General features: G+C 43.0%; 1 protein-coding gene across 3 annotated transcripts in view; it reads left to right on the top strand.

The window, feature by feature from the left end:
* The window catches only part of LOC101837460 (complement C5), an 87,860-nt gene that overhangs the window by 17,516 nt on the left and 45,592 nt on the right, over nucleotides 1-24,752 (top strand). The window contains exons 5-17 of one of the 3 annotated variants that reach the window (XM_040735652.1): nucleotides 857-948; nucleotides 2,785-2,867; nucleotides 5,202-5,292; nucleotides 6,811-6,925; nucleotides 9,006-9,132; nucleotides 11,069-11,184; nucleotides 11,276-11,461; nucleotides 12,534-12,737; nucleotides 14,261-14,470; nucleotides 14,594-14,743; nucleotides 20,806-20,935; nucleotides 22,584-22,655; nucleotides 24,055-24,252. In XM_040735652.1, the coding sequence (XP_040591586.1) occupies nucleotides 857-948; nucleotides 2,785-2,867; nucleotides 5,202-5,292; nucleotides 6,811-6,925; nucleotides 9,006-9,132; nucleotides 11,069-11,184; nucleotides 11,276-11,461; nucleotides 12,534-12,737; nucleotides 14,261-14,470; nucleotides 14,594-14,743; nucleotides 20,806-20,935; nucleotides 22,584-22,655; nucleotides 24,055-24,252 (1,774 nt within the window). Of the gene's footprint in view, nucleotides 1-856; nucleotides 949-2,784; nucleotides 2,868-5,201; nucleotides 5,293-6,810; nucleotides 6,926-9,005; nucleotides 9,133-9,942; nucleotides 10,957-11,068; nucleotides 11,185-11,275; nucleotides 11,462-12,533; nucleotides 12,738-14,260; nucleotides 14,471-14,593; nucleotides 14,744-15,464; nucleotides 15,609-20,805; nucleotides 20,936-22,583; nucleotides 22,656-24,054; nucleotides 24,253-24,752 lie in introns of those variants that run through there. The other 2 variants (XM_040735653.1, XM_040735655.1) reach the window with 2 other exon arrangements.

Consider the following 24,752-nt stretch of genomic DNA (forward strand, 5'->3'; position numbering starts at 1 on the left):
ATGGAGCATAGCCTAATCCTTGAGAAACAGAGGTTTAATCATAAACAGGAATGAATCTAGTTTGTCTTTACTATAAGATGGCTTTTAAGCCTAAAATGGAGGTGGGCTGGTTCTTCAGTTTAGCAAAAGAAACGTGTTGTTTTTAAATACCAAATGAGGAGTTATTTTGCTTTTGTCCTGTATGTTATTAAAGCACCTGCGTTTTCTGAGGCTGAGTCTCACTGTGTAGCCCAGGCTGGCCTTGAATTCACAATCTTCCTTCCTCTCCCTCCCAAATACTGGAATGACAAGTGTGGTTTAGTCTGGGCTTGCGTTTCTCCTAGTGTACAATGTAGACAATTAGCCTTTCATAATCTTTGCTTGAATCTTGCCTTTCATATTTATTGAAGTCATGGATGTCTGTTGGGAAATATTTTTTGCAGATCAAGATTATATCGCAGTGGGAAACTTTAAATGTGGGTTCTGTGCTTCCAAAGCTGCTAGGGTGTCACTGTGTCTCCCTGAAGTCCATGTGGGAAAGCTAAATTCTCAGATTGGCAATGTGAGGGTGGGGCTGGGACTCAGGTAGGGCAGGGGGCCCTACCCTATGGATGAATTCCAGGTGTTCCCATGGGGCCAAGTCCTTGGACAGTGGCAGAGCTGAAAGGCCCCCTGCAGAGCCCCCTCACTATGCCACTTCTTATTACAGTAAGCTGAAGGACTCCCCTACCCACCCAAAGCCATTCCCATACTCTTGGACTTACCAGCCTAAGTCACAAGCCTAAATAAATCTCCATCGTTTATAAATCACTGTCTCGGATATTCTTTCATAGTCACAGAAAGTGAACTAAGGTGCAGTGTCTGTTTCTATTCAAAGGATCCAGAAGGATCAGAAGTTGACATCATAGAAGAAAATGATTATACAGGAATTATCTCTTTCCCTGACTTCAAGATTCCATCTAATCCTAAGTAAGTAAAAAATATTTGTTACTAAACTAATTTTCTTCTTTAAAAAGCACGTCTGGAATGGTTTGGGAAGGAGATACACAATTAAATAGAGCCCCCTAGTGTTGGCAGGGTGCCACAGACGTGAATGTGGAGACTTCAGTCACCTGAAGCTGCTTCCTGCTAGAGAAAGAAAAATGTTCTCACTGCTGGGGTCCAGCATAGCCCCACCACCTTCCCAGGTACCCAGGAGACGGAGGCAGGAGGAGTCCAAGGGTTCACTGTCGGCTGGGAAACAGGGATAACACACACACACACACACACACACACACACACACACACACACACGCACGCACGCACACACACATTTTCAGTGTGAGACATATTTAGCTATCACATATCTGTGTATTTGAATCACACTGGAAGTAGGCAATGCAGTCCATAGATGGAGATTCCATCCTTGCTTCCAATGAAAAGCAGTGTAGTATGATAGACAAGGGCACCTATAAACAGCTACTACAGACGTCAACCAACCCTTTCATGCTTACTCTGTGCTCTCTAAAAAGGAATTCACAGTAGATGCATTATTCTATAGTTTTGATACTGGGAAGTTTCAGTAACCTGAAAAACTTTTAAGTTGTGTCACTTCTTGAAAATACTATGTGCTCTATAGCACGGAACTGAGCTTCTTGTCACTGCTGTCATTTCTCTAACTTTGTCGTGTGCCGTTTGTCCTATGCAGGTTATACTCCACTAGGAGACTCTGCCGACTCTACTTCCCCACCTCAGTACCTTTGCAAATGTCTCCTCTGCTTTTGCTTCCCCTGTCTCCCATGCTGAGCTTCACGGCATCTTCAGGGCTAAAGCAGACTTTGCAATAAAGGATTAAAAAAAATGAGTAACAGGAGTCACGGTCTTCATAGAGTTAATAATACGTGTGCATCTGCACACTAGTGGGTTTGATGAGACCAAGTCACTTAGAGTCATCTGTGAAGTGAAAAATATACTGTCAGTGTCCATATTGTGTATATTATGATTATCATCCGTGTTAACTCAGAGTATCTATCAAGTACTTCTTCTAATGACTGCTGAGACACAGCAAGCAGTCCAGGCAAGGGCTGCCCTTGGGGAGTCTAGTCAACTGGACACTACAGAGGCGGGAGTGTGGCAGGTAGGGGGGTCCTGCCTGTGATCCCAGCCCACGTAGGAGACTGAAATGGGGATCAACAGGGATTCGAGGCCATTCTGGAGTGAAGAATGAATTCCAGGCCAACCTGAGGTAGAGTGAGATCCTGCCTCAAAAATAAGCAAACAGCAAAACTAAAATGAAACAAGGAGAGAGAGACAGAGACAGACAGACAGACAGACAGACAGACAGACAGACAGACATTGAGATAAGCATCACAAAGACCACATCCAGAGACATTGTCTTGGCAGAGGCTACTTTAGCTTTGAAGCTGCCATGAGGCTCATCATGGGAAACTGGGAAGGACACTCTAAAGCAGAGGATTTTGTAATATAATATAGATTTTAATATCATGTTAGCATCATTAAACTCAAGGATTAAGTAAATTGTGAAGATATCATCAACCCTTTAACTCAAACACAATGACTGTATTAAGATAAAATACACTAAAAATACAATATGTGAAAATCTAATTAATGAATAATTTGTATTATCGAAAGAAAAATATTCAACTATTTCTGTTTATTGCTTTAGAATCTCCCACAAAATATTTACTTAGGCTATGCATGTCTATATTTATTCTAACATCTTTAAATAGGAATTAATTAAATTGCCTATGTCAAAATTACAATTATTTAATGAAATCTACGCTTTGAAATATTTTGCTTCCTCAGGTATGGCGTATGGACAATTAAAGCTAAATATAAGAAGGATTTTTCAACAACTGGAACCGCATACTTTGAAATTAAAGAATATGGTAAACATTAATATTACTATATTATCATAACTAAGGGTTGTGCCATACTTCTGGAGTACCGGAAAGAGTGAGCATAGAGAGACAGTAATGACAGCTTGGGTGACTAGCGATTAGTTCCAGCATGTGCTGTTGACCTTGAAGAAGCCACCCAATCCTCCTGGACCGTGTCCTTCATGACAGAGCTGGGAGAAATGTGCTTCCTCAAGGCACTTGGCTTATTAAAGTCCTTTCTAGAATTATAGTCTTAGGATAAACAAATAATTAGAGAGAAGGTGAGTAGAGTCTGCTAAGGTTCATTTAGAGACTGAACATAGTCATATTTTGAGATCAGTCATATTACTGGATCATAATGGGACTGATAAATAACTTAATTTCCCCAGTTTTTTGTTTTTTCTTGGTTTTGGTTTTGGTTTTGGTTTTTGGATACAGGGTTTCTCTGTGTAGCCCTGGTCATACTAGAACTCACCTTGTAGACCAGGCTGGCCTCAAACTCACAAAGTTTCCCCAGGTTCCACCTCCGGAGTGCTGGGATTAAAGGTGTGCAACACCATGTGCTGTGTTACCAGACTGAACATAGCTTGAGGCCATTCTTTATTTCCTCAGGAGATTCATAGTAAAGGTATGCACAACAGTTAACAAATACAGGGAAAATGGTGACAAATTCTGCCACAATGAAACTCGACTTTAAAGAGTAAGCTCCCAGTAACTTGCTGATCTAAGTGACCTCTTTCCCTCCTGTATGTTTGTGGAATTCTGTTCCTATCCAGATTTTGCCGGTATCTTGTTTCCCACAATTCCCCGCATCCATTCATCTCTCTAGGCTCACGAGCAAACCACAGCAGCCTCCTCCTGCATCAGCCTTCTAAACTGTCTAGCTAATCCAGTGGTCTCAAAATGAAAATCCTATTGTTCATCAGATTGTTCACCTGACAAGCACCTGCTAACTAGCTCTTTATTCCTCTTAAAATGAACTCTAAGTCCTTAGCTTGAGCTGGCCCGTGTCTTCTTCAGCCTCATCTTATACCACTCCTGGCCTCATTTTCCACGGCCTTGGGAATATCACACATGGTGTTTTCCCATTTCTTGGAGAAGCTTCCTCTTGGTTTGTCTCCTAGGTAGGACCTCCGCACTCCTTCCTGTTCATCATCGTTTCATTGTCCCTGTCGCTTGATTTCTGCTGTGGGAATAAACTACGGTCCTCGTTAGGGTTACTGTTGCTGAGATGAAACACCGGGCCAGAGCAACTGGGAGAGAGAAAGGCTTTATTTGGTTCGCACTTCAGCATCACAGTTCATCACTGAAGGAAGCCAGGACAGGACCTCACACAGGGCAGGAACCTGAGGCAGGAGCTGATGCAGAGGCCCTGGAGGGAAGCTGCTTTCTGGTTTGCTCCTCATGTCTTGCTCAGCCTTCTTCCTTGTAGAACTCAAGACCACCAGTCCAGGAATGGCACCACCCACAACGGGCTGTGGCCTCCATATCGGTCACTAAGAAAATACTCTACAGGCTTATGCTCAGCCTGATTTTTTTTAACAATGCTGAATTCTTTTTTTATTATAAACAAGTTTGCTTCACATGTCAATCCTACCTCCTTTTCCTTCCCCTCCTCCCCGGACCCTCCTCAGCCTCCCCAATCTCCCATCCCATCCCCCCTCCGCTCCCCAGGGAAGATGAGGCCTTCCATGGAGGATCTTCAAAGTCTGTCATATAATCCTGGGCAGACATGCTAACACCAGAGCTTATGACAGCACTTAAAATAATGGATAGAATTTATCTACTAATGAAAGAGAGATACTAAATAAACCCACATTTTCCTTTCCCATTTTCAATTTAATAAATACTCATTAAAGAAACACTATGTTTAAGACTTACAAGAATGATAAGAGGAAGAGACAGACTAGATAGACAGATAGATAGATAGATAGATAGATAGATAGATAGATAGATAGATAGATAGATAATAGATAGATGGGAGAGAGAGAGAGACAGACAGACAGACACCCAGAGAGACACAGAGGCAAAGAAAGTCCTTGTTCTGTTTTTAAAGATCTTCCACTCTACCAGGGAAAATAATCTATTGTCCACAATATTCACTATAACCAAAATAAAAACCAAGCCTGGATTCACTCTGATTTGTAGAGAGGGCAAGCCTATCAAAGATATCATTGTTGATGATGGTGGTGGTGATGATGGTGGGGATGATGATGGGGATGATGATGATGGAGATGCTTTGTTAATGCTACCCACTGTCCCACTAGGAAGTATAGCAGTCTGCAGTGCTTTAGAGGACACTCTGGATAAATGGTAACGCCATCTCTTTGTTTCTGTTTCCAGTCTTGCCACGTTTCTCTGTCTCAATAGAACCAGAAAGTAACTTCATTGGTTTTAAGAACTTTAAGAACTTTGAAATCACTGTAAAAGCCAGGTAAGGACTTTCTCAGTTTAGCTGTCATGATCCTGCAGGGTGAGATGGACTTTGACAGAAAGCCCCACCGTGGGTGAGGAACAAACACACCAAGTAGACAGAACTTGTGTGGGAAGTTTATTGGGGGAAGGAAGTAGGCAAATGGAAGGGAGAAAGATCAGAGACAGAGTCAGAGACAAAGAGAGACAGACAGACAGACAGTCAAGCAGACAAAGATCTGCGTGCCTCTTCAAAGGAACACCAAAAATAAAGCGGGAATAGGCGGAGTTTGTCTCTTAAAGGGGGACATGTAAGTGCATGCACACAGACTACATGGTGATGTAGCAGCCATAAGACCCTGGTGGCCAGGGTACTGCCTGAGTTCATCCTGACAGGTGACAGGGGGCAGACCAGCATAATGCCTGAATCCTAACATTAGCTACGTTAGTTCTGGCTCTAGCTCTCAGCGTTGTCCTAAGGTGGCCTGTGACTCACTGTGTCCCTTGACTTTGGGGATGGACTGAGACATCGTGCCAACTGCTCTGTTTGCCTATCCTGATGTCATCTTAGGAGGCAGAGAAAACTGTCCTCAAGACTGAAACTCAGTGTGTGCATTCATGAGCACATGTCTTGGTTAAGATTTCTATCGCTGTGAAGAGACACCATGGCCACAGCGACTCTCATAAGGAAAGTATTTCGTTGGGGTGGCTCACAGCTCCAGAGATTCAGTCCATTGTCATCATGGCACGGCAGCGTGCGGGCAGACACGAGGCTGGAGGAGGAGCTGAGAGTCCATCTTGTGGACAACAGGAAGTTGGCTTCAGACACTTGGCAGGACCTGAGCACAGGAGACTTCAAAGCTCATCCCCACAGTGACACACTTCCTCCAAGCAGGCCATACATACTCACACCAACAAAGCCACACCTCTTGAGAATGCCGCTCCCTATGAGATCATGGGGGCCAATTACAAATTCAAACCACCACACGGCAGGACTTAGGGTGTGGACACTGAATCAGAAGGCTCCACCTATTATCTTGTTATGCAATACGCTGTTTTAATCAGTTCTTTGAAAATCGCACACATACATGCAATGTCTTTGAATCATATTCACCCCCACTTTTCACATTGCTCCGGCCAAACTAAATGAGGAATCCCATTTCTGCTTCCTGGACTGCCCAGATGTCAGGAGTCTGCAGTCACACGTTCCTGTCTCCACCCTCCTTCCTTGCCACTGTAGACACTGCCTTTTTAAGTCATGAAGCCTTGAACTACCTTTTTTTTTTTTGAGACAAGTTCTCACCTATAGTCCCACTGCTGAACTATATATAGGTCAATATGTTGACCAGGATGACCTTGAACTGAGAGTTCTGGGATAAAAAGCTGTATTTTTCTTGCTGTGGCCTTCTAAGGGTGAAATACAATAGTGGGTGGAAGTGTATTATGTGCCTTATATAATTTTAAATCGCTACATTTTTTTTTTATCTGAGTCACGGATTATAACCATTCAAGGAAAACAACGTTCTGATCTTGCTTACAGATACTTTTATAATAAAGTAGTTCCCGATGCTGAAGTGTATGTCTTTTTTGGGTTGAGAGAAGACATAAAAGAGGACCAGAAAGAAATGATGCCGAAAGCGATGCAAGTCACAACGGTAAGATGCTTGCTGAGGCCTCAAGACAATGTGAGGAGGGGTAGGCACGTGCACGCCCCCTATAGGCCAACCCACATCTGTGCAGGCGTGGACACTGAGGCTAAAGTTCCCAGCTGGCGTCTATTGGCCGCCAGATAAATTCCCCCTTTCAAACTCCAGAGCAAGCTAGCTGTGGACCTGGGCCATACGGGCGATCCCTGGGCCGGACTGAGAGACCCCGCCTCAACAAGTAAGGTGGAAAAAAATCCAGCATGATACTTGAGCCAACCTGGGCTTCATGTGCTCCTGCATTTACCCTAACCTGTGTGTTCATACAAATGCAAAAAAAAAAGTATGCACTCATGCTTATACAGCAAACACAGCACACATACACACGCGCACACGCACAGATGTGCGCGCGCACACACACAGATACGCGCACGCACATGCAAAACAGAAACAAAATAAACACATGGCCCTTTCTTTGGCTCCGGCCTCCCCTATCAGCTAATATCATACCATCTCCTCCCTTCCTCAACATAGCACCTTTGTCTGCAAGTCTTCTCTCCTTCCCGCTATCCCTTCCCGTCTCCTCTGTGCCTGGTTCCTTCTTTGTTCCAACGCTGGCACTGGTTTTCGGTCATAGCCCTGGCCACCCAAACATGCTCCTGTTAATTCCAATGGCTAGAATAAGACTGCTACCACAATTTGAGCCAAATGTGAAGCGAGCTTGATTTTTATTGAGGTGCACCTAAGAGCTGGCTAGCAACTGCATCCTAAGTCAGGTTAAAGAGAGCAGCTCCGAATCTACCTGTTGGGACTCTTTTAAGGAGTAAAATCATGAATAATTTTTACATAAAAGAGACAATGGAACAGTAAGGAAATACACACAAAAAAATCGTTTAAAAAAATCATGTGGTCACCCCCCCCACGGGATAAGGGAGGAATCAGAGCAGGGGTAGGGAGGGTCAGAGAAGGTCAGTGTATTCTAAAAAACAAATCAAGGTCATGGTTTGGGGAAGGTCAGTTTCCAGGAAACAAAGAGCAACTCAACTCTCACAGTCAATAGAAACATTTTTAAAAATACAGCATAATGTTCCTGCCTTCAAAATGGAGTCAGGCAGGTTCCTCACTCCCAGGCCTCCTCGGGTCTCTCTAAAGCATGTTTTGTGCTTTCTTCAGTGTGGCTTTCATCTGGGATGGGGGTCACTCAGCCCAACGGGATGTTTAACAATGCCCAGAATCATTTACTGATATTTAAACGCGAGGCTGCTTTCTGGCATTGAGCAGCTGTAGGCAGAGCTGGCTCTCCAGTGCAGAGCACCCCACAGGATGTGTAGGCGACACCGGTGAAATCTGTCTGGGGTTGAGGGCTGACTGTTACAGGATCCGAGATTCCTTGTTCCCTTTCCCTTATTTAATGCTCTCCTCATTACATCACAGCTGACATGGGGTCTTGTCTCTTTTGTATACGTTTGCACAGTCATTGATTTTGCTGATCAAACATTTAGCTTCTGTTTTTGAAAAGACAGCCTTATTTATTCAATATGTCAATTAAGAATCTTTTTAAAATTCAAGGTTCTGCTTTAAGCACAGAGATTTAAAGGGAATAAAGACAAGGGACTTGGCTCAGTGATAGAGTGGTGTTTAACAAGCATGAGGTCCTAGGTTCAATCCCCAGCTTCAATCAATCAAGCTAAGTCAGACAAAAATGCCTGCTTCCATGTCAAACCATTTCCAAGTAAGAAATAAATAAAAAACAAAACATAAGAGAAACAGTATCTTTTAATAATTCAATAATGTAACTAGCGATTAAACAATGTGATATAAACAAACCTCACGTTTCCTTACTTATTGTATACGATATTATCATCTGGTACCCAAAAGACCATGTGATAGCCAAAACCCTTCCACATCTATAATTCCGTACAAACTCATTAGAAAACAGCATTCTGGCTGTCGCTGTAGGCTCAGTCACTCACTTGTGACAATAAATTATGCCTTCTGCAATTTGCCTTCAATTTAGAGGCTAGCAAAGCAGACTTTGAAGTTTCCTTCCATGTTCTCAATTTTGACTCCTCCTTTTGTTCCTTTTAAAAAGTTGATCAATGGAGTTGCTCGTGTCACATTTGATTCTGAAACAGCAGCTAAAGAACTGTCATATGAAAGCCTAGAGGAGCTAAATGACAAGTACCTTTATGTTGCTGTAACAGTCACAGAATCTTCCGGTAAGTAAGTGTGTGTGTGTGTGTGTGTGTGTGTGTGTGTGTGTGTGTGTGTGTGTGTGCACAGCATTCTTTTGGTATAGATTTAGACATCATATCAATGTTGTGACTTCTACAGCTCCTCCATATCTTACTTTCTTTCACAGTTAAGGTTTTCCTTCCTTTTCTGCCATTAAAGATGGCTGAGTGCTCTGCTGCTCGGCAGCACCCGAATCCCTGTCACCCAAACCCCGAAAGCAAACTAGCATTTGCCAGTAGAGCACTACAGCTGTTTTACTCGTGCACCTGACACCGGTCTCGCCTGCAGAAAGCCACAATAAAAATGAGATGATGTGCCTAAAACCGTTGCTAAGGTATGACGTTAAGTGCAAGTCACAATCGTCATCATCCTCGTCATCATCCGGTCTCCTTCCCTGCGACGCCGGTACAACCGTGGCGTTGACCTCATACGGTTATAGCGAGGCTACATCGTCATTGCCCGAAGAGCACCTAATGCCACCTGAGTGCTAGCTTCTCCTGCTCTTCCTCTCTTCTCCCGGCTTCTTCACAGGGTCATCCTACCATGTCTTTAGCCGGTTTAATTTACTTATTGCCTGAGGCTCTCAAATCGCCTCCAATGGTTGTCGTCCTGGGACAGGCTCTCACTATGTAGCACAGGCTAGCCTCTACAGCAATCCCACTGTCTTAGTCTCTTAAATGCTGGGATTATTAGCATGAGTTCTCACACTTGGCTCCCACAGTTTTAATTACTACTCCAAGCTGAGTCTAACTGTCTTAGTGTGTGTTTACAACTATTACGGTTTTATATTTCAGGTTCATATAAAGCCCCCAACTGACCCTGAATAAGTAATTTAACCACACCAAATCCAACTTTTTTCTTCAAAACAATAATCTTCAGTGATTCCCAAGGCACCCTTCACTGCTGAAATGTGTCCTTCTCTGGTAGCAGAATAGAGAATTGAAATACTTACGTTATTGAATACCAGGCGTTGCTAGAGGCCCAGGAGCTGCTTGAGAGCGTGATGGTAATGTGTCTTTCTCGCGTTTCTTTTGTTCCTCAACTGAGATGTTCAAAAGGTGTTTATAAATGTACAGGACCGCGCATGTAAGTGCAACTGCTGCACACGGTGGCTTACAAATTAGTATCAGATGTGCACAGTTAGCCAGGGACCTGTGCAGGAATCCCAAATGTGCTCCGAGCACAGAGCTCCATGCTATCACCCTGTAAACAGAGGCCCGTTTCTGGACGATTGCACGGTACCCAGTGATGGCGTGGTAAAGATGCCTGGTCCTAAAGAAAGGGTGGGGTTTGGAGGCAGAAGTGTAGGTGGGGTAGAGCAGGGTTCCCTCCACAGAGAGGCCAGAGGAAGAAGGGAGTGAAGGGGAGTGACGCCTGCTCTTTGAGGACAACACTGACTGATCTGGCTGCCAGTGGCAAACAGGGACACTAGAAAGGAGGTTGGGGAGACTAGAGGGGTTTGTATTATCCTCCTGTCACTTGATCGTAAGCTGCCGGGTAATCCTATTGTGATCTTCGGGACTATTCTCAGTATCAAGGTGTCTGGCTCTTCTCTAGTCCTCTCCACCTGTTGAGGCTCAGCCTCGGGGTCCCCGCTCTCTCCCGGATCCTTTGAACACATTCAACTGAACCTTGAACCACTGCTGAAAGGCTCCATGGCCCTCAAACCCCTCTGTCTTATGCTACAGTCTGACTTTCGTGGGGACATCTGACATGGAGCTGCCTGCGTAGGCTTCAGAAGCCCCTGCTCCTGGTCTGCACTCAGGAGCCACACCCCAGTTACGGCTGGCCAATGAATGAAGGCGGGCGGGGCTGGGTGGAGGGGGATGAGTATGTGTGTGGTACATGAACCTGCCAGAGCTCCTACAGACCACCATCACCTTTCCGGAAACATTAACACAGTGCCTGCTGCCCTCGTAGGTGGATTTTCAGAAGAGGCAGAAATCCCTGGCATCAAGTACGTCCTCTCTCCCTACACGCTGAATCTGGTTGCTACTCCTCTTTTCTTGAAGCCTGGTATTCCATTTTCCATCAAGGTAGGTAGGGTTAAAGGAGGTGGAGAGGACAGAGAGCTGTTTCAGAGACATTCCGATTTGAGTCATGATGGATTTTTTTTCTGGCAAACAGGTCCAGGTTAAGGATTCGCTCGAGCAGTTGGTAGGAGGGGTCCCAGTAACTCTGACGGCACAGACGGTTGATGTGAATCAAGAGACATCTGACCTGGAACCTAAGAGAAGTGTCACTCACACCACTGATGGGGTAGCTTCATTCGTGGTCAATCTCCCATCTGAAGTGACGGCGCTGAACTTTAACGTGAGCTGACTGTTCTTGCTGTATTTCCCAGCACAGGATGTACTTCTGACTGTGTGTTTTGGCTGGTGTACAGACCAGATGTGGCTGATTTTATCCACAAGTCCAGAGAATAATTCCATAGTTTTGCACCCAAAATGAAACCAGTACCTGAAGCAATTTACTAACATAGTGAATGGTCCTAGGCAGGGGTGGGAGGGGGTGGAGAGGGGAATCAAATTTTTTTCGTTGTTTGGAAATAAACTGTTCCCTTTTATACCAAAAGGATTATGTCACAATTCAGAAGTGTCAGAGTAGACCCAACAGTGGAATCGGTGACCAGAATATACAATTCCAACATCCAACACATGTGTACTTTATCTTTTCGGGGTCACTCGGCAGTCAGACATGAGGCCTCCCCGTTTTCCCCCTGATACATTAACTACACTCTTTCAGAGCTCACTTCTTCATCTTCTCTCCCAGAAAATGTGTTTAAGTTCCCAAATAAAACCCAAGTGGGCTAAGAACTCAGGCCACTGGCTGAAGGTAACATTCACCGGCATCTATGGAGACCTTATTAGGATAACTCCAGCGCACGGACTAGGAACCCTCCCCCTGTCTGAAATCAGGTGCCCCTTCCCCCTGAGGTTATGAACCCTCCTGTGTCACCACTTCTCACTGAACCTGGGCCAGACGGCACTGTGACACGCATTTGTAACTCCTTTGCTCCAGCCCTGGTGAGTTACAGCCGCCTCTCTGCCACTTCTCCTGCCGGGTCATCTAATGGCCTGCAAGTCTCCAGCTCATAGGACATTTCAGGAAGCGTGCCCATATTCCTGCCTTGAAAGGGCCGTCTCTTGGATTCATCAGATTCCTCCACACAGCCCACCCTGCCCTCGGCATTTTCCATAGACTTTCTAAAGTTACTTGATACCACAAGTAACTGTACAAACACTGGAGTAAGCTCGATGTTTCTGCTCTTTAGCAAACGGCATAGGGAAATTTAGGAATCTGAAAAATCAGGAGGTTCGGAAGATATGTTGTACAGAAACCGTTGCACACAGTCCATGTGGGCTTTTGAAATTATCCTTTCCAGGTCAAAACTGATGCCCCGGAACTTCCAGAAGAAAATCAAGCCAGCAAAGAATATCAAGCAGTTGCATACTCATCTCTCAGCCAAAGTTACATTTATATTGCTTGGACTGAAAACTACAAGCCCATGCTTGTGGGAGAATTTCTGAATATTATTGTTACCCCCAAGAGTCCATATATTGACAAAATAACTCACTATAATTACTTGGTAAGTACAATGATAAGCGATCCCCACCTGATCCCCAGCCCAGAACATTGACAGCCAAGCGCTGTAGTGACTTTCACATTTGTATTTCTGAGTGTGCTCAAGTGTGTCGCCTACAGCTTTTCTAAATGCAGAGGCAGGGTGTGAGCCCCATGATGATTTCAAAGGGGAACGGAGAACTTACAAGGCCAAACATCCGCCAAGCTGAGGGGGACGACTGATTTGAACTGAGGAGCCCTGGTGTCCTATGCAATGATTCCATCTAACACAGATGATCTCTTTATGTCACCTCACTCTGTTTCAGAGCCAATGATTACTTATCTATACCTAATGCAAGTATGTGTATTTCATCGACATAACCCAAGTCCTGCTGCTAAGAACTGAGTTGCCTTATACCGTTTCTTGTTCAAGAGATGCATCCCTAGCTAGGCTGGTACAGCCTCAGAAAGGAGGGTTCAAAAAATGTCTAACAGTTGACAAGGATGTGAAAGGATTATCCCAGTGTCCCGGGGCAATAGGTGGTGTTTTTAAGGAGACATTGAAAAACAAGGACCACTAGGGAAATGTTAAGTGACTGAAGAATTAGGGAACTATTTATGGGCTGTATGTGATTAATGCAATCCCACTATCTAAAGACAAGATAATGGGACCTTTGAAGACATGTTGACTTCATGTCATTTTTTTTTAACTCTAAACCCTCATTTAGAATCTAATCCAGGACTTTAAAACTTAATTCCTAGATAAGACATATTCTACTTACTCAACTGTTGGGTTTTGGTTTTTTTCTAAGTTAAGAATGCAAAGGGGGTTTTAATAAGCTTAAGATTTCAAACAGGTCTAGTCGCAAGTAGAGCTCTCTAGTTCCCTACTATGTGGTTCTGAACGAAACAGTAAAACTAACAGTAACATTTATAGTTAGCTCCTAAGCCTCAGTGTCCTTCTTTCTTCGTGTGTGTGTGTGTGTGTGTGTGTGTGTGTGTGTGTGTGTGTCTGTGTCTGTGTCTGTGTCTGTGTCTGTGTGTACATGAGAGCATTGTGCAGATACATGTATATGTGTGTATACATGTGGAAGCCTGAAGTTGACAAGTCCCCTCCTCCATCACTCTCCTCTTACTTATTGAGGCAGGGTCTCTCTCTGAACCCAGAACTTATCAACCAGCTGATCTTACTACCCAGCTTGCCCCGAGGGACCCTGTTTCAGACTCCTGGGTGCTAGGATTACTGGGAACTGCTACAGCTGTGTTTGTGTGGATTCTGGATTTGAACTCTGGTCCTTACCCTGGTCTGCCAAGCACTTCACCTACCTGAGCCCCAGTTTCTTCAGTGGAGATAAATATTCCTGTTTCACTGCTGTGTTGTGAGGTTCAAAGAAGTTTAATAAACCTGAAACACCCAGCACACAGTAGAAACACATGGGTTAATTTTCCTCTTTTTCAATGTAACTTTTGTTCCAGCTCCAACATGCATCCTGGAGCACGGGTTCCATTTCTGCTTTTTTGATTGTTGCTGCTGCTGTTTAATTTCAGATTTTATCCAAGGGCAAAATTGTACAGTATGGCACAAAAGAGAAATTTCTCCATTCATCTTATCAAAACATAAACATTGCAGTGACGCAGAACATGGTTCCTTCAGCCCGACTCCTGGTTTATTACATCGTCACAGGAGAGCAGACAGCAGAATTAGTGGCTGACTCGGTTTGGATAAACATTGAAGAGAAATGTGGCAACCAGCTCGAGGTGAGGCACACATCCACAGCGCAGTGCATTCTCTTGTGGGTTAAGAGGATGGGCCAAAGCAGTTAGTTACCTTTGATTGGCTTTATCGGATACAAATGAGCTTCATTTTTCCAAACTTTCTAGGTTCATCTGTCTCCAGGCGCAGACATCTATTCTCCAGGTCAAACTGTGTCCCTTGATATGGTGACTAAAGCAGACTCATGGGTGACACTAGCAGCAGTGGACAGTGCTGTGTATGGAGTCCAGGAAAGAGTCAAAAGGCCCATGCAAAGAGTTAAGTCCATTCCCGTGGTGACCATCGGGTAGGGTAGTTTGATACAGTGCTTCACAAAAATGTGGCCAACAGGGGCAGGGAGTGGGGGAGGAGTTGAAGGGCCCTGGCCTGCTTTTCTGCACTCAACATGGAGTTTCTATAAAGGTAAGCCACCCTCACATGTGTCACTAAAGCACGGGTCAGCCATCTGCTTTGGCTCCTCCAAGCACAGATGCAAGCGTCATAAGCAGACGGGACTGCGGGAGCAGCTGGACTCACCACATGCGAGTTTGAGGAGTCAGGGGAGGTAGTCACAGAAGCAGCACAAGAGAATGCTGGGGAAGAAACCAGGACCCTGCCGAGTTTATTAGCTTGTTTGACTTCTCACTTAGGAGAATCTGGAAATGACCAGATTACACAGGTCCCCATTTAGTTCTACCACACTCTGCCATTATTTCTTGGCTTGGGTTTCTTTGGGGAGGCAGAAGGAACCTAGAAACTCTGCTGTTAAAAACACTTAGAGGGAGGAGGCAGGAACGCGGGGTGGACAGTACGAAGATGAGGTAAATAAGCCTTGGAACAGCACATAGGTTAATAAGAAATGGGTTAATTTAGGTTTTTTTTAAAAAGGTAGCTAGAAACAAGCCTATGCTAAGGCCGAGCATATACGAGTAGTAAGTCTCTGTGTCTTGATTTGGAAGCTGGTTGACCTGCTACATGTTGACGTCTTTGTAATCCTAGTACCTTGAACACAGGAGGATCAAGACCTCGAGGCCATCATGTCTACAGGAGACCCTGTCCCAAAAAAACAAAAAGAGGGCTCACTAGATTGGGGTTAATTTAGGAGAATTTTGAGTGGTACTAAAATAAATGTTTTAATTTGAATTCCAGAGGCAGACCTTTGTGAGTTCAAGGCTAACCTGGTCTATATAGTGAGCTCCAGGACAGCCAGGGCTCTGCAGTGAGACTGTCTTAAAAGAGGGCTGGGAGAGGGAGGTGCAAGCTTCACACATAGAGCAGTGTCAGAGGGAGGCCCCAGCCTCAGGCCCAGGGTGGAGGAGCACCCACCGGGTGAGACAACAGCAGCTAGTTCTAGCAGTGGCTTCCAGAAAGTATTGCAAAAAGTTCACCTGGGAAAGAGCGCCTGTGTCCCAGGCAGCATCCACTGCCATTTCTTGGTTGGAGATACCCTGCTGCTACATCGACCACTGGACCCTCAACCCCACCTACACCTCCAATGGGAGAGGCATCCACCAGAGCTGTAGCCTCACCTGCACCTCAAGGAATGATTACCTGAGCCTTAAATAGGCTTCCACCAGGAGGAGCATTCACCGGCAGCTCTGCTCTGCTTGTGCCTGAAGAACTGGTCAATGGAGCCACAGCCCCCAACTATACCAATTGGAGAAAGAGAGAACCCCTGGAGCACAAGCTCCACCTATACCAATTAGAGGAACAGAGGTTTAGACAACAAGGTAAGAACTCACTCAACAATATGAAGAGCAATACGGCACCACTAGAAACTAGTGGTGCTGCAACAGCAAAACCTGAGCATCCCAATACAGATGAAGCAGAAGAAAACAACCTAAAGATTAACTTTATGAGGATGATTGAGACCCTTCAAGAGGAAGTGAAAAATTCCCTAAAGAAATGGTGGAAAAGACAAACAAAAAATTGGAAGATGTCAACAAATCCCTTAAAGAAAACCAACAAAAAAGCAATCAAACAAGTGAATGAAATGATTCAAGACATGCAATCTGAAACAGAAGCAATAAAGAACACACAAACCGAGGGAATTCTGGAAATGGAAAAACTAGGTAAACAATCAGGAACCACAAATGCAAGCATAAAGAACAGAATACAAGAGATGGAAGAGAGAATTTCAGGCATTGAAGATAACTTGGAGGAAACATTGTCAAAGAAAAATTTAAATCCAAGAAATCCCTAACACAAAGCACGCAGGAAATCTGGGACACCATAAAAAGACCAAACTTAAGAAAAATAGGGATAAGGGGAGAAGTCCAACTCAAAGGCACAGAAAATATATTCAACAAAATCATGGAAGAAAACTTCCCCAACTTAAAGGAGGACATGCCTATGAAAATACAAGAGCCTTACAGAACACCAAATAGACTGAGCCAAAATAAAAAGTCCCCTCACCACATAATACTCAAAACAATAAACATATATAATGAAGAAAGAATATTAAGAGCTGCAAAGGAGAAAGGCCAGGTAACATATAAAGCCAGACCTATCAGAATCATACCTGATTCCTCAATTGAAACAGTGAAAGCCAGAAAGCCCTGGTTAGATGTTATGCAGACACTAAGGGACCATGGATGCCAGCCCAGAGTACTTTACCCAGAAAATAACCGCAGATGGAGAAAACAAGATATTCCATGATAAAACCAAATTTAGATAATACCGATCCACAAACCCAGCCCTACAGAAAGTACTATAAGGAAAACGCCAACCCAAGGAAGTCAGCTACATCCACAAGAACACAGGAAATAGATGAGCTTACAGCAGCAAATCCCAAAGAAGGGAATTGAACACACAATGCCATAACCAACAACAAAAACAAAACTAACATGAACTAGCAATCATTAGTAATTAATATCCATTCATATAAATGGTTTCAATTCACTTATAAAAAGACATAGGCTAATAGATCCGATATGAAAACAGAATCCATCCTTCTTCTGCATACAATAAACACACCTCAACCTCACAGATAGACATTACCTCAGAGCAAAGTTTAGAAAAAAAATTTCCAATCAAATGCACATAAGAAACAAGCTGGTGTAGCTATCCTAATATCTAACAAAATAACTTCAAACTAAAATCAATCAAAAAAAGATAAAGAAGGGTACTTCATATTCATCACAGGAAAAAAATCCATCAAGAGGAAATCTCAGTCTGAAATCTATGCTCCAAACACAAGGGCTTCTGTATTTGTAAAGGAAACATTACTAAAGCTTAAATCACAAATCAAGTCCCGAACACTAATAGTGGGAAACTTCAACACCCCACTGTCACCACTGGACAGGTCTGCCAGACAGAAGGTTAACAGAGAAATAAGGAAACTAACAAAGGTTATGACTCAAATGGACTTAACAGACATCTATAGAATATTCCACCCAAACACAAAAGAATATACTTTCTTTTCAGCACTTCATGGAACCTTCTCAAAAACAGACCACATACTAGGTAACAAAATAAACCTCAACAGATACAAAAAAAGTTGGAATAAACCCCTGTACCCCATCAGATCACTGCAGATTAAAGTTAGAATTCAACAGCAACATTAATTTCAGAAAGCCCACAAACACGTGGAAATCGAACAATGATCAACTGAACCACTACTAGGTTAAGGAAGAAATAAAGAAAATAAAATACTTCTAAAATTTAATGAAAATGACCCTACAACATACCCAAACTTATGGGACACAATGAAAGCAGTGCTAAGAGGAAAGTTCGTAGCACTAAGTGCCTATACAAAGCCTCTGAAAAAACTCTCACGCTAGTGAGTTAACAGAACAACTGAAAGTGCTAGAACTAAAAGAAGCAAATTCACCCAGCAATAGATGGCAAGAAACAGTCAAATTGAGGGCTGAAATCAATACAATATAAACACAGAAAACAATGTAAAAAATCAATGAGACAAAGAGTTGGTTCTTTGAGAAATTCAACAAAATAGACAAACCAGAGGAAATCCAGAGAATCATCAGGTAATACTTCAAAAACCTGTACTCAACAAAATTGGAAAAGTTTAAGGAGACTGAAAATTTTCTTGATAAGTCCACATATCAAAATTAAATCAAGAACAGATAAACAACCTAAATGCAGCTATAACCCCAAGGAAATAGAAACAGGTATCTATAGTCTCCCAACCAAAAAAAAAGTCCAGGCTTATATGATTTCAGTGCAGAATTCTACCAGATGTTCAAAGAAGAACTAATACCGATACTCCTCAAATTATTCCACCCAATAGAAACAGAAGGAACATTGCCAAACTCTTTTTACAAGGCTACAGTTACCCTGATACCCAAAACACACAAAGACATAACTAAGAAAGAGAATTACAGACCAATTTCCCTCATGAACATAGATGAAAAAATACTCAATAAAATACTGGCAAACAGAATCTAAGAACACATCAGAAAAATCATCCACCATGACCAAGTAGGATTCACTCCAAAAATGCAGGGTTAGGATCTTTTATTTCTTTTTTTATGTTGACAAATAAGCTAAAAATATAAAATAAAAGGAAAACATATTCAACAAATCATGCTGGTATAACTGGCTGTCAACATGTAGTAGAATGCAAATAAATCCATATCTATCACCATGCACAAAACTCAAGTCCAAATGGATCAAAGACCCCAATAAAAGTCCATCCACACTGAACCTCATAGAAGAGAAAGTAGGAAATACCCTTGAATGCATAGGCACAGGAGACCACTTCCTAAATAGAACACCAGTAGCACAGACACTAAGAGCAACGATTAATAAATGGGATCTCCTGAAACTGAGAAGCTCCTGTAAAGCAAAGAACATGGTCAACAAGACAAAACGACTCCCTACAGAACGGGAAAAGATCTTCACCAACTCCACATCTGAAAGAGGTCTGATCTCCAAAATATACAAAGAACTCAAGAAATTAGATAATCAAACTACCAAATAACCTAGTTTAAAAATGGGGTACAGATCTAAACAGAGAATTCTCAACAAAGCAATCTTAAATGGTGGGAAGAGATTTAAGGAAATGCTCAGCATCCTTAGTCATTAGGGAAATGCAAATCAAAACCACTCTGAGAGTCCATCTTACATTAATCAGAATGGCTAAGATCAAAAACACCAATGACAGCTTATGCTGGAGAGGATGTGGAGAAAAGGGAACACTCCTCCATTGCTGGTGGGAGTTCAAACTTGTACAGCCACTGTGGAAATCAGTATGGCAATGTCTCATAAAATTAGGGATCAACCTTGCAATATCACTTTGGGGCATATACCAAAGGAGGCACATTCACACCACAAGGACATTTGTTCAACTATGCTCATAGCAACATTATTCATAATAGCCAGATCTTGGAAACAACCTAGATGCCCTCAACTGAAGAATGGATAAAGAAAATGTGGTATATTTACACAGTGGAGTACTACTCAGTAATAAGAAACAATGACACCCTAAAATATGTCCTAAAAGACAAATATAGTATGTAATCACTCATGAACGGACACCAGACATAAAGCAAAAGATACTCAATAATCCACAACCCTAGAGAAGCTTGAACTCTCTTAGAGAAACAGATGGAAGCAGATGCAAAAATCCACAATTAACCAATGGGCCAAGCTCCTGGAGTACAATCAAAGTGAGGAAGGAGTCAATAATATGAACAAAGGAGTCAAGACCATGATGGGGAAACCACGGAATCAGCTGACCCAAGCTAGTGAGAGATCACTGACTCAGGTCGGACAAATGCGGACCCTACATAAGACTGAACTAGACTCCCTTAATATAGGTGACATTGGTGTGACTGGGAAAATATATGAGGCCACTGGCAGTGGGTCTAAGATCTAACACTAATGCACAAATTTAATTAGTGGAGCCCATTCTATATGGAGAGATACCTTGCTCAACCTAGACACAGAGGTGTGGGTGTAGAGAGGTGCCTTGGTCCTGCTTCAAGGAGATGATGGACAGACTTAATAGACTTCCTAGGGGAGGCCTCACCTTCTCTGAGGAACAGATGGGAGGAGGGGGAAGTGGAGAGAGTGGAAGGAGAGGAGAGGGGGACCTGGGATTGGAATGTATAAAGTAAATTAATAAAAAAATATTCAGAGAAAAGATATTTCTTGAGTCAAAATTAAAGCCAGAATAAACCAGCTGTCATGCTTTCCAACTTAGAATCTAGAGTTTTTCCCTAAAACAAAAATCAATGTTGTCTGTTAGTGTGTGTGTATACAACTGAAGGGGTAAAGTTGGAAATGTGGTCTTTGGTCATTAGACGTCATTAGATATTAGATACATACAACAACAAATTTGTTGACATTGCATGATGACTAATTCCTTTCTGGACAGGTGTTTCAAGCTTTTGATAAGAGTGACCTGGGCTGTGGGGCAGGCGGTGGCCGTAACAATGCAGATGTTTTCAATCTAGCCGGACTCACGTTCCTCACCAACGCAAATGCAGATGACTCCCAATATCATGGTAAGACATTCAGCATTTTGATGACTGACATGTACCTCCAGCCCTCATTTTTACCCCACTTGCCAGGATGCCATGAGTCTGTAAGACTCCTTGATATTCGTTGTGGGCAGTTGTCGCATCTGCCTGCGCAGCCTGCATCCGAGAATGTAGCAAGGTGGTCGGGATAGATGACACAGAGACCAGTCGGTTGCTTTAAGAAAACTTTATGCTTCCCCAGTCAGCTTAGGAGGAGAACTCAAGTCCGCTTAGGAGAGAGAGCTCCCCAAGAAAAAAGAGCTTCCCTTTTTAAGGACTTGTGCCATCCATCTACATACAATTCTTTCCAGACTTCTCACCCTCCTGGCTGGTGGTTTAATCTCCAGCCCCAGAATCGGGGAGACACAGCAGGGGAACAGGAAGAGGCATCTAGCCGTAGGGGGTGTCAAAGTCAGGGTGTTTCAGTGAGCAAGCCCTTATCTGAGCCCTATCAAGAGCTTTATAGCACTGAATTGTTTTCAGTAAACATTATCTCACAGCTGCCTGCTCCCAGGCCGAAGGGGAAGTGGGTTTCTGCTCAAGGTCTGGTGTCCCCACAGGCAGTATCTGGGAAGGAGCAGATAACCAGGTTCCTAGAACTCAGCAGCCAGCCAGAGAGCTCTAAGTTCAGGGAAATCCCATCTCAAAAAGTAGGTGGGGGCTGGAGAGATGGTTCAATGGTTAAGAGCACTGTCTGCTCTTCCAGAGGACCCAGGCTCAATTCCCAGCACCCACATGGCAGCTCACAACCATCTGTAACTCCAGTTCCAGGGAACCTGATGTTCTTTTCTGGCCTCTTCAGGCACAAGGCAAGCACGCAGTACACATACATACATGCAGGCAAAACATCCATAGATATTAGATACATACATACATACATGCAGGTGGAGAGTAACCACAGACATTGACCTCCACATGCAGCTTCACACACACCAGCATGCACATGTACACACTTACATTGTACATACACACACACACACACACACACCAATAAACATTTAACAAAATTGAAAGAGGAAAAGGTAACTCAACAAAAAATTTGGCTCCTCCTAAATGTAATCAATGGAGCAAAAAGCAGCCATATTCAAAACCACGATCATAAAACAAACAGATTACAAGATGCTAGATCTTTGATGAATCGTTTCATATTCAGAGGTGTAACACACAGTGCCTACTCTAGTTTTATTTTCTTTTTATTTATTCTTTTCTCATGCAATACATTCTGGCTACAGTGTCCCCTCCTCCCCAGATCCATTTTCCTTCAGAAAGAACAGGCCTCCCAGTGATATCAACTAAACATAGCATAACAAGATGCAGTAAGATTAGCCACAAGCCCTCAGATCAAGGTTGGGAAAGGAACTCAGTAGAAGAAAAAGGGTCCCAAGAGCAGGCAAAAGAGTCAGAGAGCCCCCCTACTCCCACCATGAGGAGCCCCACAAGGACACTAAGCTAAACAACCACAGGCTGTATGCAGAGCTAGTGCAGAGGCAAACAATGATGCCTAATCTAAATCAAGCTCTCAGGGCAGACTCGTTAAATAAATCACTGAGGGTGTTTCAAACACGTGAAACCTATCTTTTTAGATTTTATGTCCTTTCCCCCATTTTCTATGTCTCTGTCTTTTTCTAATCAGATGAATCGTGTGAAGAAATTCTCAGGCCAAAAAGAGACCTGGAGCTCCTACAACGGACAATAGAAGAGCAAGGTATATTCACTCAGTTTCCTGTGTCTGTAAAACATATGATCATATCAAAAGCTGTCAAAATGAAGCCTTGTGGAACCCCCCCCCCGCCCCTTTCCAAAAGAATGAGTGAGAAAAGAGGTCTGGGGTGGTCTAGCTGCCCCTTCAGAAAGGTAATCCGAACAGAGCCAGTATCTCATTGGCTATAAACTTAACTCGGGACTGCCTTCTTTGCCGCTTAGCTCAGTGTAGAGTTCGCCCAGCAAGCACAGGCCCTGGGTTCAATATCCAGTACATGGAGTAAGAAGGAGGCATTTCTATCTCTAGAAACTAAAAGAAGAAAAAAATTGGCTTTTATTTGTTACAGCGTTTTCTCTTTACAAACTTCATCCAACAATTAAAAAACATGTTCTTTGATTTTATTCTGGCAAAATCCATGACTAATAGGAAATCTATCTCTTTTCTATATTTAACAGTTCATGGCACTTAGAGCAGTGTTTCTCAACCTGAGAGTTGTGACCCCTTCACAATTGTTGCCTTAGACTATTGGAAAACACAAATATTTGCATTATAACTCATAACAGTAGCAAAAATGCAGTTATAAAGTAGCAATGAAAAGAATTTTATGGTTGGGGGTCACCACAATGTGCATTAAAGGATTGCAGTACTAGGAAGGTTGAGAACTACCAACTTAGATTATTCTTTATAAAATATAGCTAATGAAAAGTATTTAAGCCAGGCATGGTGGCACACTCAGGAGGCAGAAGCAGGTGGGTCTCCAAGTTTGAGGTCAACCTGGTCTACATAGTGAGTTCTAGAACAGTCAGGGCTACACAGAGAAACTCTGATTCAGAAAACAAAACAAAACTGAAAATTATTTTTAAATTACTATAATTAACCACCTTTTGTTAATAAAATTTAATTTTACTTGTTTATTAGTTTTAATAAATTATTTACCTGTAAACATGTAAAGAACATGGACTAGGGAGGATCATCTAGATAAGTTCATCAATCTTGATGCGTTTTCTAGGAGAATACTTACAAGAAAAGATGATTCCCTTAAAGAAGGTCTTTGAACTATGTCTGAAAAATGCTAGAAAAAGTAGGATGTACAGTTACTTTAAATATCTTTAAATATTTAATTTGTTTTACTCAAAAGGTGTTTGAAGTCTTTCAAGAGTTAGTATTTAGCTTAGTTTCCCAAGGTCCTTCAACCATTCAGCATGAGTGGGAACAGACCGCCTGCTGCTCATAGTCTCCCTGCTTTTGGAGAAGTTCTAAGGAGAGGCTGGTCAGTCAGCCAGCTGTGGCTACTATAGTAAGGGAGTTGTTTGATGGTGAGAACCAAATACCCCTCGAGAGTTCTAAATCTGAGATGTTACGATTGTGTGTGATAAGGGTTTGTGCATTGTCACCGTTTCAGCTGCTAAATACAAGCACCGAGTGCCAAAGAAATGTTGTCTTGATGGAGCCCGGCTTAGTGAACATGAAACCTGTGCACAGCGAGTTGCCCGGGTCACCATAGGCCCAAACTGTGTCAGGGCCTTCAATGAGTGTTGTATCATTGCAACCAAGATGCGACAGGAAACTTCCTATAAACCTGTGCAGTTGGGGAGGATTCGTAAGTATGAGTTTTTCTACCAGAATCCTGATGTGGGGTGTTTTGTGTAAAACGAAGCTGCTAAGAAAGGCAGCTTAGATGCTTTGGAAAAATTGAAAGTAGAAATGATAACTCATACATGTCCAAACTCTTCTCTTATTCTTGGGCGTTCGGACTGGTACAGTTCCCAGTCCAGCCTGGATCCCGATTGGGTGTAAATCTAAAGCCCACTCATTCCCAAAGCTTGAGATGATTTTCTCTGTGAGCCTCAAGCAGGAACCTTAGATTAGATAACCCCAATACACCCTTGAATCCTAAAATTCTATGGTTCTGTTATATTATGACCATTGAAAATGAAGTCTGTGTTTACACTGATCAAATATAGCAAGACTTCTAAACTGAGCAAAATGTCGTTTACTTGCGCTAAAACTGGAAGCCTCATTTCAGTTTCAGCCAACGACGTCTTTTAGGATTTGTAAAACTTCCGATGTTTTCAAAACTCTTAAGACCTTCATTTATGC

This window comes from Mesocricetus auratus, unplaced genomic scaffold (genome assembly GCF_017639785.1).
Source record: "Mesocricetus auratus isolate SY011 unplaced genomic scaffold, BCM_Maur_2.0 Super-Scaffold_100047, whole genome shotgun sequence".
In the NCBI taxonomy this organism is placed as follows: domain Eukaryota; kingdom Metazoa; phylum Chordata; class Mammalia; order Rodentia; family Cricetidae; genus Mesocricetus; species Mesocricetus auratus.